This window comes from Mustelus asterias, chromosome 17 (assembly GCF_964213995.1).
Source record: "Mustelus asterias chromosome 17, sMusAst1.hap1.1, whole genome shotgun sequence".
NCBI classification, from domain to species: domain Eukaryota; kingdom Metazoa; phylum Chordata; class Chondrichthyes; order Carcharhiniformes; family Triakidae; genus Mustelus; species Mustelus asterias.
The window spans coordinates 79430766-79447706 of NC_135817.1; the positions used below are offsets into that span (position 1 = coordinate 79430766).

At 40.4% G+C, this 16941-nt stretch overlaps 1 protein-coding gene across 2 annotated transcripts in view; it reads left to right on the forward strand.

Moving 5' to 3' along the window:
• Positions 1-16941, forward strand: part of LOC144506644 (amyloid-beta precursor protein-like) — a 189115-nt gene that overhangs the window by 47681 nt on the left and 124493 nt on the right. For both annotated transcript variants that reach the window (XM_078233035.1, XM_078233034.1), the window contains exon 2: positions 5377-5547. In XM_078233035.1, coding sequence (XP_078089161.1) covers positions 5377-5547 — 171 coding nt within the window. The remainder of the gene's footprint in view (positions 1-5376; positions 5548-16941) is intronic.

Consider the following 16941-nt stretch of genomic DNA (forward strand, 5'->3'; position numbering starts at 1 on the left):
GGGTGCAGTTACAAAAACCTGGAACGCCCATAGGGAGTATATCAATAATTGATCAAGAGCGTGATAATGTGCATTAAAGAAGGAAGGGCATGAGACATTTATTTCTTACAGATTTTCCAGAAAGGATGAAATTAAAACTGTTGGACCAAGTTTCAAAATTTATTGTTTTTTAGAGACCTAGAAGTTAAGTCTTGTAACTAGATGCATTAAAAATGTATCTGGCCTGAAGATATTTAGCACGATGATGAATTCTTTACATTTTCATGTCTATCAGTGGATAACTATATGTACATTTTTCTTAAAAACTTCAATAGAACCTGTCTTTCCAGAGCAAAAGTTCATCAAAGCACCATAAAACAGTTTAGGTTGCATTTTAACGTCCTTTTGAAATGAACTATTAGCTGAGTTTAGTTAACAGTGAAGAGCTTGGATTAAAATGGCCCTTTTTATGTTCTCCAGACACTGCAAAGATTTTCACACCAATGAATTACTTCATTGTGTAATAAAACGTAGAACCTACTAGAACAACTTCGAGGCAGCATCTGTGGAGGGCGAGATAGAATTAACATTTGAGGTTGATGACCTTCCATCAGAATGTTGCTATGATGGTGCTAAATTCAGCTTCCTGATTGAATTGTATACCCATGGACACATGATGATGACGCCACCTAATTTAGCAATCTAAGGGCGGCACAGTAGTTAGCACTGCTGCTTCACAGCACCAAAGACCCAGGTTCAATTCCCTGGGTCACTGTCTGTGTGGAGTTTGCACGTTCTCCCCATGTCTGCGTGGGTTTCTTCTGGTACTCCGGTTTCCTCCCACATTCTGAAAGACATGCTGGTTAGGTATATTGACCCGACCAGGTGCCGGACTGTGGGGACTAGGGGAATTTCACAGTAACTTCATTGCAGTGTTAATGTAAGCCTTGTGACTAATAAATAAACTATAAACAGTGATCTCCTGAAATAGCAGTATAAAAGATAGCTTATTTATCATTTTAAGGCTTGGCCTGCAGATAATTTCGTGTTCTATGAAGAAGTTGGATCTTTAACACTTCACAGGCAGATTCTTGTTACTTTTAAGGCAATTGGCAAAGGGCAAAGTGAGTTGTTTTTAATACATGATGGCAATTATGACCTAGAGTGCACTGTCTGGAAGAGTGGTGGTAGTAGATTCAGTACTAACTCCCAAAAGAGAATTGGATCAATATTTATAAAGGAAAAATTTGCAGGGCAATGAAGAAAAGAGTGACTGAGTGAGACTAATTGATAGCTCTTCCAAACAGTAGGCACAGGAATGATGGGGCAAATGACTGCCTTCTGTACTGTATCATTTATCTTCAGTACAACTATCACCAGGGCTATGAAAAATTAATTTGACAACACAACCAGACTCACTTGATGGAATCCAAATTAAGTCCAGCTTAAGTCATCAAAATTGTAACATTCAGGTGTCCTTTGAAATTTTTGTGTCATGGAAACTAGAGGGAGGAGCTATCTTTTAGCCTGAGGAGTTATTTTCTGAACCAGATTGACAGTCCTGCTATAGTCATGTTACATTTGTTCAGAGTGGAAGCTAAGTCACATTTCTAATTTCCTGCAACAATGACCACACTTTAAAAGGGCATCATAGAATCCCTGTAGTGCAGAAGGAAGCCATTCAGCCCATCAAATTTGCACGACTTTCCGACAGAGCATCTTACCCAGATCCTATCCCTGTATTTACCCTTCTGATCACCCTAACCTACACATCTTTGGACACTAAGGGGCAATTTAGCATAGCTAATCCACCTAACCTGCACATATTTGGACTGTGGGAGGAAACTGGAGCACCCGGAGGAAACCCATTCAGGCAGAGGGAGAAGGTACAAACTCCACACAGTCACACAAGGCAGGAATCAAACTCTGATCCCTGGCACTGTGAGATAGCAGTGCTAACCACTGTGCCATTGGCTATAAAGCGCATTGAGCCTCGTTAAGATCATGAAAGGTGCTATAAAATGCAAAATCATAGGCATATAAGAGCAGGTTTGGATGCCCTTGTTCATAAGACACTGAAAGCTAACATGCAGGTGCTGCAAGCAATTAGAAAGGAAGATGGTATGTTGGCCTTTGTTGCAAGGGGATGTTAGTACAGGAGTAAAGATGTCTTGCTGCAATTGATTAGAGCCTTGGTGAGACTGCACCTGGAGTATTGTGTACAGATTTGGTCTCCTTATCTAAGGTAGGTATGCTCCAACAGAGGGAGTGCAACAGTGGTTCACCAGGCTGATCACTGGTATAGCGAGACTGTCCAATGAGAAGATTTGAAGAGTTTGGGCTCGTATTCTCTCGAGTTTTAAAGAATGAGAGGGGATCTCATTGAAGCATACAAGTCTTACAGTGCTCAATAGGGTCGGTGCAGGAGGGATATTTCCCCGGGGGAGGGGGGGGGGGGGGGCGTTTCTAGTACCAAGGGACACAGTCGCAGAATGAGAGAGAGGCATTATAAGATTGAGATGAGAAATTTCTTCACTCAAAACATGGTGAATCTATAGAATTCTCTGCCCCAGAGGGCTATGGAAGCTCAATCGTTGAATATGTTCAAGACAAACTGATAGATTTCTAGGTATTAAAAACAAAAAGGGATATGGCGATAATACAGAAAAATGGGGTTGAGGTAGAAGATCAGCTATGATCTAGCTGAATGGCAGGGCAGGCTCGAGAAGCGAAATGCCTGCTCCTATATCCCAATAAATGCTGGGCTAGCCAGTAATGCCCCAATACCGTAAATGAATTTTTAAAAAATTCCTGTCTGCTACCCAGTTCCCTAACCAAGACAATATGGTGCCTCCAAATCCTCACATTTTTATGAATAATCTCGTGTTAACCTTGTCGAATGCCTTCTGCAAGTTCATTGAAATAATATGCAGAGATATTCTCTTGTCTACCAGGATAGTTACCTTCTCAAAAAGGAAGAATTTGTCTAGTATCAAAGTTTAATTAACTAAAGTAGGTATGTAATTCAAGATTGAAACAGAACTGCTTTAATTCTGATGAGCCTGACGTTTCTGGCTGTTTCTATGCTGGACAGATGGTTCCCTAATCACCTGCGGTTATAATACAAATGTGCTTCAGTTTCTTACAAAGCTGTTAGCGGGGTTTACGACAAGGTGGCAATTAAACTCAGGAAACCAATGTCACAGTACAAAAGGTAAAACTTTCATTAAAGACCAAGGATCAGTGGGAGACATTTATCACGATAATCACGGATACAGAATAACTCTTGGACAAGTTCTGAAGTTATCAGTCAAAACAGAACAGTTATACATTTTCTTTATCAGATTTCCTGCCCTTCATTAGTTTAGAATTTATTTCATTTAGTATACACGCATCAATACAAATCTCTATCAAATAGCTCAGCCAGCTGCATTGTACCTGCCAACATGGTGGTATTTCATTCACCCATAAAGCCCGGACATCAACTCTCTTCTTGGCTAAAGCTACTTCCCTGTTGCCTGGTTATGGTAGATGCTACTGTAAGGGTCAAAATGGATGTGCTCACTGCCAAGCTGAATAGACATGTGTTCCTGTGTTCAGGGTCATATATATTCTGTGTCTGGGCAGTGACTGAACCTATTCATTACTGTTGCAAAATATGTTACCTCCTAAGAATTTCCTGATGTGAGTTCTGTTAGCTAAAGGTTCCCAGGCCTTTGGCTCTAAACTTTCCCATCATGCCTTTCGGTAACTTGCATTGGACAAAGTGTACAATCACAGTAAAATACTTGAAATACATTTAGAATATCAGCTTATATTTTAAAATCATAGTTACTCATTTCATCCTCTGATCTACATGTGAGTAAATTATCATTTAACGCTTTACTGTTAGCTCTGCCAGTGCCTATATGTTATCTAAAACCTAAGAGAAATGTAAAATAATTGCTTTCAATATCCGAAGGAACCTTGGGTTAGAGTATCTTCGATCTTATCATCCCATTAATTCCTAAGATGAGTTACAAGTTATTTTGAGGGTAAAAATCTATTGTTAAACTTGAGTGGCTTGCGTCGAAAGATAACACTACATGCCAACACAAAATGAGCGAATGGCCAAAAGTGCTTTCATCTTCATGCTTGACGATGTGCCCTGTTTTAGGAAGTGCCAATGCCGATTGTTTTATGCTCCACCGAGCAGCCCGTCTCCACCATTTGCTGGTCTCTTATAGAGAACACAGAGCGGCTCTGTACTAAACCAACTCCACATAGACCCGTGTTTTCAAAGGTTTACCAAGCAACTGTATTAAATCATGTTGACATGAGGATGTGCAGCTGGCAGAGAGTCCCTTTATCCGTAGTCTTGTAAAACAACAAATTGTCCCCAAGATAGATGAAGGGTATCCAGATTGAATGTAGTTATATAAACCTGTGTGTACCGCTTCACATTGAGTTTGCAGCCATGCATTTACATGACTGAACTTTTTCTGTCTTCAGTTTTGAGCCAGAAGAAATCAGCTTGTAGTAACTCTTTGAAATTAATTTCTAGTTCTTCATGCTTCTGTACCAATCAGACCACAACTGTCACTGATATCCCAACACCCCAGCTTGGATAGCTTCCTGGAACATGGTGGCTCTCTGAGTCATTCAGGTAGTAAAAGTGAGAGCCTGGACTGAAGTGGTCGAAGAAGGTGACTCACCACCAACACCTTCTGGAGGGCAGTAAGGAATGTGTGACAAATGCTGGCCTAACCAGAGATGCTCACACCTCATAAACTATTAATTAAAAAAGGTTTCAGGTTTTGATTTCAGGTGTTGATTGAATATTTTGTCAGGAAATATTGCCCACTATTTGTAGCTGACTGTCACATTGCCCATTCCCACAAAAATGATCCAAAGTGGAGGAAGAAATGTATTCTGATTTTATTCAACATGCAGTTCAAATTGGAGAGGTGCAGTTTATCAGATTGTTTTCCTCATTTGAAACTAAAACCTCTTGAAGTAAGATTCGACCTTCGAGAACTTGAAAAAGATGCTTTGTGTAGTTTTAGGAACCTGTTCAATAGGATCTGGTGCCACTTTGCATGAGGCCTACAGTAAATCTTCTTTAATGTTTGTTTTCAAGATTTTTTTTAACATCATCTTGGATTCAGTCAGCATTCCTCGGTGCAAAGATTTAACCGAAGCACTCACCATTTTCTGGCAACTGTTTAAATTCCTTTCATAATAAGTTAGGTTGCACTGTTGCATCGAAACTTCACGGAATTTTAAAATGGCAATATTGTTGGCTCTATTACAAGCTGCACCTTGACTTTTCAATAATCCTTTATAAATGTTTGTTTTTATACCACTAGACTGTTTATTTGATGCTTTGTTAGTAATTAAGATCATTCTGTTTACCAGGTGCCCACTGATGGAGGTACTGGACTGTTGGCAGCAGAACCCCAAATCGCCATGTTCTGCGGCAAATTAAACATGCACATGAATGTACAGAGCGGCAAGTGGGTGTCTGATCCTTCTGGAACAAACAGCTGCTTTGGAACTAAAGAAGGAATCCTGCAGTACTGTCAAGAGGTATGTGCATAGTTGAAAAATGATTTTTTTTTTGTATTAGTTGCATATCCTAAGATGTAAAGATCTACCTGTGGCTTGAGGGCTTTCCTGACTTTTGCTATATATGACCTGGTTAATCAGATGCTTAGATTTATTATGGAGATAGGATGTGCTACGGAAGTTGTGAAATGATACATTAAGAGTATAATGATTTGTTTTGGTAAATATTTATGATATTTGGACCAAATTAGTGCTTTTATAGACGTTGTACAGAAATTAAGTAAAGGAATTGGATGCTGTTTTGTATCTTTTCATTCAACCTGGGAATATACTAGCAAGGACACCATTTTATTAACCACCCTAAATGCCCTTCAAAAGGTGATATTGGGTCTCCTCTTGAATGATGCGGTGAGGGTATTCCCAAAATACTTTTTGTAATCTTGACCGAGCAACAGTGAAAGAATAGCAATATGTTTCCAATTTGGGATAATGTGTGACTTGGTGTCCCCATACACCCATTGACCTTGTCCGTGGTAAAGGTCCTGATGCTGTCAAAGAAACCTTGTGATTTGCTGCAGTTCATCTTGTAGATGGTACACCTTGTAGTCACTGTGAATCTTTAAGCTGACAATGGGATGCTGATGAAGCAGACTCCTTCGGTCCTGGATGGTGTTATTGCCTCCATCTCCTGTTGCGTGCGGAAACAATCCCTGACTGCTTCAACGTATTTGTTTTTGCTTTCCCATTTCTCCCTTAAGGTTTGTACTCATCTGCCTGTTGTACCTGTGGGATGTTCAAATCTCTCATCATTAGTATATTATGATTTTCCACAGCCTTACCTGACTGAGTAGCTCCTTGTCTGTCTACTCATTTTGTGCTGGTGACTTTATTGCACTTACTGATTGACCTTTATTGGCTTGATTGCAATCCATATTGCTTCAGTCACGTAATGTTCTGAAATATCCACTTTTTTTAAGGCACTATTATTTTTTTTTATCATTGCGCCACTTCTTTGTAGGCCTGTTGTGAACATTAATTAGCCTCAACTCTGGCTCTTGGCCATCCTCCGCAGTCCGCCATGTCTTAGAGTTACTAATTATATCAGTATTTCTTGAATACACTTTCAATCGTCATCCATTGTTCCTGATATTGTTTGTATTTGTATAAAAGCTGTTCAAAGTTTTCTTCAAATATTTATTTCTTTATTTGACTGTTACATTGTTAATTTCCTTTCTTTATAGTCAGTTTCATTTAATGCCCCCCCGTCCCGTCCCGTCCCGTCTTAGTAATTTTGAAGTAAGTAGTTCACTGTCCATTGTGTCCTCTCAAAGAACAGTGTAAGCTGTGTGGTTTAATTGAAAACCAATGTGCTCAGATCAATTTATAGATGTTACTTATTGAGGGGACTGCAATGACCAATGGAAGGATTCTGTAGCTATTGGATATTACTACTAAGCATCCGGATTTAGACCTGATACTTAGACCCACAAATCCTTTAATGTTGATCCATGATAAGCTCCATTTGACTTACAATTGAAGTGCTGTCTCCACCTGTTCCTCGACTCTACACAGGTCTTTGGAATGGAAACATCTGAACTCTTAAGGCATTGTTAAATTATTTTCTCTGCCCTGTGCTGGGAGCTAGCTAAAAACATCTTAATACTGGCAGATTACTGAGACTTGTTCAGTGCGTTTTGCCACCTTATTGGGAATGGAATGGTCATTCAAAATATAATTACTAACACTGAATTTTTATGAACCTTAAACCGGCATTCTGCCGTGATGTCATTTCTTTTTGGAGAAGCTTGAGTCTCAGTACACAGAAGCTACAACTAACTGTGAAGGAGCAGAGAGATTTAGGGGTTCAAGTACAGGAATCAATAACAGCTTAATAAATAGTTATTTGGTAGTACAGAGTTTCAGCATTGCTTTAAAAAAAGGCCATGTCTTCGGAGCTTATTGTCTTGCACTCATCAGGACAAGTGCAAAATACCAATGTCAGGGGAAACAACTTTATACTGTATGAGAAGAGAGTGCTGATTGGCAAGTTTTTCAGCAATACTCAGCTAAATATTTATGTGGTGTATTTAATGCAATAAAACAATCAAGGGGCTACATAAGGCGATGCTACGGCAGATGATCAAAAGCTGGGTCAAAGTGACAGGTTTTAAGGAGCATCTTAAAGGGAGATAGGCAATGAGGTTTAGGGAGAAAATTCCAGACTTTAGGAAACAGGCAGCTAAAGGCACTGCCATTAATGGTGGCCACATTTGGATGAGTGCAAATATCTGAGGATTGCGGAACTGGAGGAAATTGGAGCTAGGCAGGGGGTGAGACCATGGAGAGATTTGAAATCCAGGACTAAAATTCAAAATATCAAGTCTTTGCTTAACCAAGACCCCACATAGGTCAGCAAGCACGTTGACTTGCCAAACAAGCAGGACTTTGGTGCAAGTAAGGATCAGGACAGCAGAAATTTGGGTGACCTCAAGTTTATGGAGGAAAGAGCATGGACACCAGCCAGGGGTGCATTGCAATAATGAAGGATTTCAGCAGCAGGTGAGCTGAAGCAGGACAAAATCACATGATGTCAGAGATTGAAATAGATGGTCTTCGTTTTGGCATGAGTATGTGGTCAGAAGCTCATCTTGGGCTCATCAAGGTTAAGGACAGTCCAGTTTAGTATCAGACATTTGCCAACACTGTAAGCTAGAAGACAAATGGGGAAAAATAAAAAGGCTAATGGAATATTGACCTTTATTCTGGGGGAGCTGGAATATAAAGGGGTGGAAGTTATGTAGAGAGCTCTGGTTAGACTCTGACTACTGTTGTTATGGTTCAGGTCACAAACTCCAAAGTGTTTTATAGAGCCTACCTGCAGCATGAATTTTGCATCTTGAATTTGGCTTCGATAAGCATGATATGTTTCACTTCAGGTATGATTCAAATGACCCACTGGGGAGCTTTTATCAAACAAAGTTTAATTAAGAATATAGTTAACATGTATGCAAAGAAAATTAGCAATAACTTTCATCAATGACAAACAAAAACAAAACAACCACGATAATGTATAACCCTTAGATGTATTTATCAAGATGATCCAATCAAACCAAAACCTTCCATAGACAAAACCCTTTAAACAAGTTCAACACAGCAAAGTCTAACGCTCGCATGACAGTGGGATTGAGTCCTTTGGTTGGAGAATTGAAAACTCTGTCTTGTAAGTTCTAATAGTCCTCTCGACGCACCCAGAACAGTTTGAAGTCAGAACAGTTTCCCAGAACCCCAGGTAGACTCTGCTCAAGCCACTAACAGCAGATTTTCTCCTCCAGGAAGGCGAGGCCTTGTTTTCAGATAACCAGCAGAATTGCCAAATAAAGCGGAGAGAGAGAAACGTTTCTTTTCAGCTTGATGTTCCTTCTAAAAAGTAACCTGCAGCTCAGAACTGAAAAAAAACGTTCCTGTCACCTGACCTGCCTAGCAGTTTTTCTCCTAACAATGCAGGGTCATACAATCTAATCTCAGAAAGTACCTGAGGCTCCCATTTAAACCACTTGAGGAACAATAAAAGGGCTGTCATAGACAGCCGGCAGCAATGACATCAGCTAAGACTGCGAGCTACAGAGAACATGATTTTTTTGAAAAACTCTTAAAGATACACTAACATCATATTGTGTTAACTTCCGAGCTCCGTCCCTCAGGTAGGATATCTGGGCTTACAGTGCAGTGCATGTTCGCCAGAAAAAAGTTAAACTATGAAGACAGGTTACGTCGGCTAGATTTGTGTTCCCTTGAGTGGTGAACAACTGGAGGTATTTAGTGGGGAGTTAGGAATTAATGCCAAAGGTAGTGAGAAACTATTTTCTTTAGTGAGGGAAATCCAGAACCTAAAATTCTAGGCTGCTCTATGGTCACGTTAGGAAATAGTTGAGTACAAAAGATGTAGTGAAAATTGGAAACTCTTTCCCCTAAAAGGTGACGTTGGGGCACAATTAAAATTTTGAAACTTAGTTTTTTTTAGGTAAAGGATAATGGAACTAAGGCAGAGTGTTATGGTACAAATCTGACATCGAATTGAATTGCTGAGTAGTTTGGAGTAGCAAAATTGTCATCATCTGTTCAAAGGAAAATGGCCGAGAGGCAGCCAGATGGATGGGACTGGGTCATTCTAGGCTGTGCCTACCTTGCCTTCAGTGTAAAATCAGCAGTGCAGAGTTTTAAAAGTGCAAAGAAACATGAAATTCAATCTGAGTTTGCAAACATGCTTCAAGAAAGAAGCATGGAATAGTTACAGTGCAGAAAAAGGCAATTTGACCCATTCAGCCTGTGCCAACTCTCGGCAAATCCCATTGTCCCACCCTCCCCTTTATCCCTGCAAATCTTTCCTGAGATGATCAGAGGGGACGGGGTATGGTGGTCAGAGGGAAGCAGTTGGATCTAAGCAGAGAAAATAAAAACAAAAAGGAATAATATGAAAAGATTCTATTTTTTCATTAAATTAAAATCTGAGACCGATAATAAGACTGAAGTAAAATATTTAAGTTAACCTACCTGTAAAATAAAGTGATCTTAGCATAAGGGAAGGAAAAATTGATAACTAGCTGCTGACTGTTTATTTAAGTTCTAAATTTGTCTCTCTAAATTTAGTCAATAGTCTAATAAAATAGAAGCAAGGGCAGAAACCATATCCTGTGCTATGTGGAAACTTCTAAACACTTATGTCCTGGACAATCACATGCAGAAAGTGTCATCAGCCAGAGGAGTTTGAGATCAGGGTTCGAAGTGTGAGCAGCAATTGGAGCTACTGCAGTTCATCTGCAAGGCATGTAGGTAGCACATTTCTGTTGAGGGTCACCCCATAGCTTAAGGGTGTGAACGCAGAGAGGGTATGAGCAACCATCAGACAGTCGAGGTGAAACTGATCAGGAGTGCAGGAGTCCCAAGTGCATCTTGTTGTCAGCCCATGTGAAGTTTAAAATATTGATGAAGGTGATGGTTGTTCTGTGAAGTGCAACCAGAGCAGTAAGGATGGTTCAGTTGTGCAGTGATGTCAGACAATGAAGTTTAGGAAATAAATAGTGATAGGGGATTCTATAGTTGGGGGAACAGGCAGGCTTCCCTGCAGCTGCAAATGTAATTCCAGGATAGTAAGATGCCAAACTAGTGCCAGAATGTCACTGAATGCCTGCAGTGCACTCAGCGGGGAGGTACGAACAGCCATATTGGTACCAGCAACAGAGATAGGAGGAGGATAAAATTTTAGGGAGCTAGGAAAGAGATTACGAACTAAGTCCTCAGTAGTAGTAATCTCTGGATCACCCCCAGTGACAGGTGCTAAGGAGTATAGAACTCAAAGGAAAGAGTAAATTAATGCATGGATGGAGAAATGATGCAGGATGGAAGGCTTTAGACTCTTGGGACATTGGGACTGATTCTGGGGGAGGTGGGACTTGCATGAACCAGACAGGTTGCATCTCAGCAGAGCTGGGACCAATGTCCTCCCCAGTTTGTTAGTGCTTGGGGGAGGTGGGGTAGGGGAAGATGCGTGTGCTTCAAACTAATTGGGCAAGAGAATGGGAACCATGATGTTGAATTAGAAAGGAGAAACAAGGGGGACAAAGGATTGGGAGAGATGGATAGTACTAAGTGAAAAATAGCAAGTTATAAATGGGCGCATGGGCATCTGATGTGGCAATAACTTGTATCTGGCTTAAAAAAGGACAAGACTGCATCGTAAATATTCCTGGATACAAGGTGTTCAGGCAAAGGAGATGGGGTGACAGTATAACATTAAAGCCTGAAGAAATTTGGACAGGATTCAGGTTTTTTCCGGTGGTTGGGTCACAGCTTCAAGATGTGGGCCATTAAAAAAGACTAACAAGTCAGGCTTAAGAATTTTTTTAATAATACATTTTAATTCTAATAGACATATTTTTAAAAACTTTTTTGTATCTATGGACCTATTGCGCTAAAACAACCAATTTTTTTTGTGGTTACGTAGAAACTTGAAGCACAAGGAGGCCATTCGGTGCTTTGAGCCTGCTCCGTCATTCATTTTGATCATAGCTGATCATCGAATTCAATATCTTGATCCCTTCTTCTCCCCCACCTCTCTTCCCCACAATACCCCTTAATCTCTTTAGCCCATAGAGCTATATCCAATTTCTTGAAATCAGACAACGTTTGGCCTCAACTACATTCTGTGATAGTGAATTCCACACATTCACCACCCTCTGGGTGAAGACATTTCTCCTCACCTCAATTGTAAGAGGTTTATCCCATATCCTCAAACTGTGACTCCTAGTTCTGGATTCCCCCACCATTGGAAACATACTTTTTGAATCTACCATGTGTCTAACTCAGTCAGAATTTTCCAAGTTTTTGTGAGGTCCCCCTCTCAGTCTTCTAAACTCCAGTGAATATAATCCTAACCGACTTAGTCGCTCCTCATATGACAGACCTGCCATCCCAGGAATCAGCCTGGTAAACCTTCACTATACTCCCTCATCTTTCCTCAGATAAGGACACCAAAACTGCACACGATACTCCAGGTGCGGCCTCACCAATGCCCTGTCCAATTGCAGCAAAACATACCTATCCCTATCCTCAAATCCTCTGCTGTACCTGCGCGCTTACTTTCAGCAACTGATGCATGAGGACTCCAAGGTCTCGTTGAGTATCCACCTCTCTCAATTTACACCCATTCTAGTAATAATCTATCTTCCTATTAATGCTACCAAAGTGTTTAACCTCACATTTATCCACATTATACTGCATCCGCCATTCATATGCCCACACACGCAAGCCTGTCCAAATCATGCTGAAGCATCTCTGCATCCTTCTCACAGCTCACCCTCCCACCCAACTTTGCATCATCTGCAAATTTGGAGATAATATATTCAGTTCCCTCTTTCAAATCATTAATTTATAATATATAATGTGAACATTAAATCTTCGACGCAATAAGAATGTTTCTCAGGGGTTCAGTCAGTTCTCTTGGGAGCTCAAAAGGGTTCCGTGGCCAGAAAAATTGGAAGACCGTGTTAGAGCAGCAAGAAGGAGAAGCTTCTATATTAGCAATTAGTATAACACTGTGTTAGAGCAGATAGGAGAAGGTTCTATACTAGCAATTAGCACAACCTTGTGTTACAGTAGATAGGAGAAGGTTCTATACTAGCAATTAGCATAAAGCAAAATATATATCAGTGTACAAAAAAAGCATAATTTACTGCTTTTTTCTGTCAGAAGGTTGAAGGGACTGCAATGGGTCTTACCTAATTGGGTTTAAAGAAAGTCAAAGTCGGACTTAAAAAGCTGATTAACAAAATTGAGTCTCGTGGAATAGGAGGATCTATGAGCTAGGATCCAAATAATTTGGTTTGAGGGCAAAAGAAAGAACATGCAATGGTCAATGGTTGTTTTTCTGACTGGAGAAGGGTAGACAGTCATGCTCCTCAAGGCTAGCACCAATGATTTTTTAAAATAAATATTTATGATTTGGATATTTGAATGCAGTAAAATTTCAAATTTTGCTGATACCCAACTCTGACCGAGGATGGTACCAGTTGAATGCAACAGGGCACAGGTGAGCAGAATGGGCAGACAAGTGGCAGATTGAATTTAATACAGAGAAGTGTGAAGTGATGCATTTTGGCAAAAAAATTTAGGAGGAGCATTATGGACTTAATGGCACAAATCTAATGTGCAGGGACAGGGGGACTTGCGGTTTTGTGTGCATAAATCTTTGAAGGTGGCAAAATATATTGAGACAATCGTTAGCAAATTGGATTTTGGTTTCCTAAATAGGGATCGAGTATGAAAGCAGGGAAGTTTGCTGAACCTTGATAAAGCTCTGGTTAGACCACAACTAGTACTGTTCTGGGCATCTTATTTTAGGAAGGATGTGAGGAGCTTTGAGAAGGTGCAGAGGAGATTTACCCAAATGGGCCAAAGGATGAGGGATTTAAGCTACAAGGTTAGGTTGGAGAAGCTGGATTTGTTGTCATTGGAGCAAAGGAGATTGAGGGGAGATTTCAGAGGTGTACAAGATTTTGACAGGAGTAGATGAGGTAGGCAGAGAAAGATTCCCATTAGTGGGTGGCACAAAGACTAGGGAACACAGATTTAAGGTTTTGGGAAAGAGATGCAGGGATGTGAGAAAAAACCTTAATGCATTGGCAAATAATTTGGGAAGTGTTCCAGTGGCCTGGAACCCATTTCCTCAGAGTGGTGAAAGTGGGGACCATGACAGATTTCAAAAGGGAACTGATTCAGTATAATAAAGTTTGAAGCTGCCACTCACCTTTCTGGCTCAGCTGCATGACCTGGTTTTTCCTGCACTCATTTACATTTGCAGGCCTCTTAAGTGCATCAATCCAGCATTGCTGTAACAGAGGGGGGAGAGTTCACAAACCAAATGGGACCTCTGTGACCTCATTGGAGGTGATGATCCACAGTTTGGAATGCCTGCAACAGGGTATTTGGCCATATTAGGCACCGGGGCACTATCCATTCTGTTTTCATCCTACGTCAACATGCATGTATTCTTTGCACCAATTGAGAGCAGAACCATTTGATAATTGTTGTATGTCCCTGTCACCTCAGAGGCTTAGCCAGTTGATGCCAAAACATTACTTATTGGTGTGTGCTTTCTTTGTTTCATTGACAACCGACTTGAGGTATGTCATTTACTCATTGCTGGGCTGGGCAATTTGGACCTTGACCAGTTTCTGTTTTGTACTTGGATACTTCAGATGTTTGTGTATTCAACAGTATAAGCATTCTTAATTTACTGCACTTTCTCTAACGGACACTTAAACATGCAAAATGGTGCCAAAAAATTCTAATCACAAATTCAACAACTTCTCATTGATATTTCTTTCAGTCCAAAGATGTGCAGGTTAGGTTGATTGGCCATGCTAAAATTGCCCCTTAGTGTCCTGGGATGCGTAGGTTAGAGGCATTAGTGGGTAAATATGTGGGGGTAGGGCCTGGGTGGGATTGTGGTCGGTGCAGACTCGATGGGCCGAATGGCCTCCTTCTGCACTGTAGGGTTTCTATGGTTTCTAACTAGAGCTTACTGATTGTAAACAATGTTAGCCACTTAGTCTTGGTGGATGTTGTACATTTTATACTGAAATTGTGGCCAAGTGTGATCTTAAATATTTTAACATCAACTTGCTGTCAAAACGAATGCTCCAGTAGTTAACAATTAAGAATTATGCTGGATATGGGCACCCAGGATTTTGCCCACTCTTGCAACCAGTAAAATTTACAATGAATCTGTTCTCTATTTGCTGACGATAAAGGTGATAGTGATTGAGTGATTAGATGATTTAGTGATGATAATGGTTCAAGTTAGAGATGTTGCAGACAGGGAATTATTCTTCGACTCTCGCAGTGATCCTGATTGAAATGTTGCCTTGTGTTTAAGATTGGTTGGCTTGATTGTTAGTTAATGATTAACTTAATATCAGTGTTGATAAAAATTTTAACAAAAAAACTGACGGGTATTTGTGATCTGAATGAGGTGGAGCTGCCAATGTAGACTTTGGTGGCCATTCTATTTGTACAGGAAATCTTTTACAAGCTGTTGAGAGAAATGTAGTAACTAAGAAATGCAGAATTTTTGGAAGCTTCTCTCAGTTCAAAGCATCTTGGACTCTAAATTAGTGAAAAGGAAATGCTTGATTTGCTCTGCAGAGTGCTCCAGTCCATGACAGCTGCTGGCAAGGGGATGCAAACTCATTCTTAACCTTAAAATGCCGTGTGTGGCATTTGATTTCAAGCATGCCAACATGATACCATCTTGCACAAGTACATAGAAGAAAAGGGCACCAAGACTTTCAAAACTTTCTTGTTTGGCAGGCTAAGCTCTTGCTATTCATTATTAACAGCCTGAAATGAATCAAGGCATTGCACTGTTGATTGCTTGGTGACCTGACAGCCTTTCCTGATTTTTAGCATTGAACCTTTGCACTTAGTGTAACTCCTATTACTTTACAGCAAGGACAGGAATGACAAGTGCAGTAATTTATCATTATGATTTTGAGAACCTCTTTGTGATGCCCCAAAGGATTTATGGGACCCTTTTTGAACACTGCGCTCTTATCATCATCTGACAAAATCAGTGGTGATCTTAAACAATCTGAAGCTGGTTTATTTTTTGGGGAGGATTGTTTCATTCATGGGATGTGAACAAATAATTTGCACATGCATGATTTCCCGTGAGAGTGGTGGTGAGCCGACTTTATAAACTGCTGCAGTCCATGTGGTTTAGGTACACCCACAGTGCTGAGAGGGGTGAGGTTCCAGAGTTTTGACTCCGTGCAGAAACAATTATATAGTTCAATGTCAGGATGCTGAGTAGCTTGGAGTAGAATTTGTTCCCATTCATCTGCTTTCCCTCCACACCAATCTGGTAGAGATCATGGATTTAGAAGGCGATGTTGAAGGAGACTTGGCGAGTTGTTGCAGCGCACATTGCAAGTGGTACATACTACTGTCACTGCACCAGCGGTGGAGGAATGGTGGATGTTGATTGAATGGGCTGCTTTATCCTGGATTGTGTTGAGATTCTTGAGTTCTGTTGGAGCTGCACTTATCCAAGCATGTTGAGAATATTCAGTTACATTCCCCCTCAAAAGCGAGAGCAGTCTCCGGTCATTTGGAAATATGGCGACTTTATTGCTACAACTGAGTGGCTATTTATGGATTTGATGTCATATGTAAGTCAGACTTGGTAAGGGTGGCAGATTCTTTTCTCTGAGAGAACATTAATGAACCAGATGTGTTTTTACAACGATCCATCGGCTTTATATTCCAGATTTATTAATGAATTGAATTTAAATTCCACCAGCTGCTATGATGGGATTTGAACTTGTGTCTCTGGAGCATTAGTCCAGGTCTCTGGATTATGAATCCAGTAACACTAATACTACATCACCATTTTGGTGTTGGGACCCAGAATGAATGTGTTAAAAGAGAAAATTGATGGATCTCTGCAGTAGATTGTACTCATTTGACTACTGTTTGCTTTTTCAATTTGCTTACTTGTATTTTCCGTCTCCTGGTTTCTGCTGCCTTCCCAGACCTATATTTGCAAGAGTTTAGTATACCATAGCTAGCATATAATTGTGTGCTTCATCGCACAAAGCAGAATAAACTGCATTCAGGAACTCCATTGCATTGCTAAGTAAATGCTGCGATTAGCACTTTACCATTTACCCTGCTGAATAAACAAAGATTTGTGTCTGAATGCTGTGACTGATTTTAAATGTTTGTGTAAATCGGAATGCCTACACTTCTTTCATGTAAGCATCACCTACCAGAAGTGCAAATGCAGCAATCTTATCTTGTCATCTGCTGGCACAGCCAGAAAGTTCACAATAGGAATGTGGTTAATGTAACTCCACT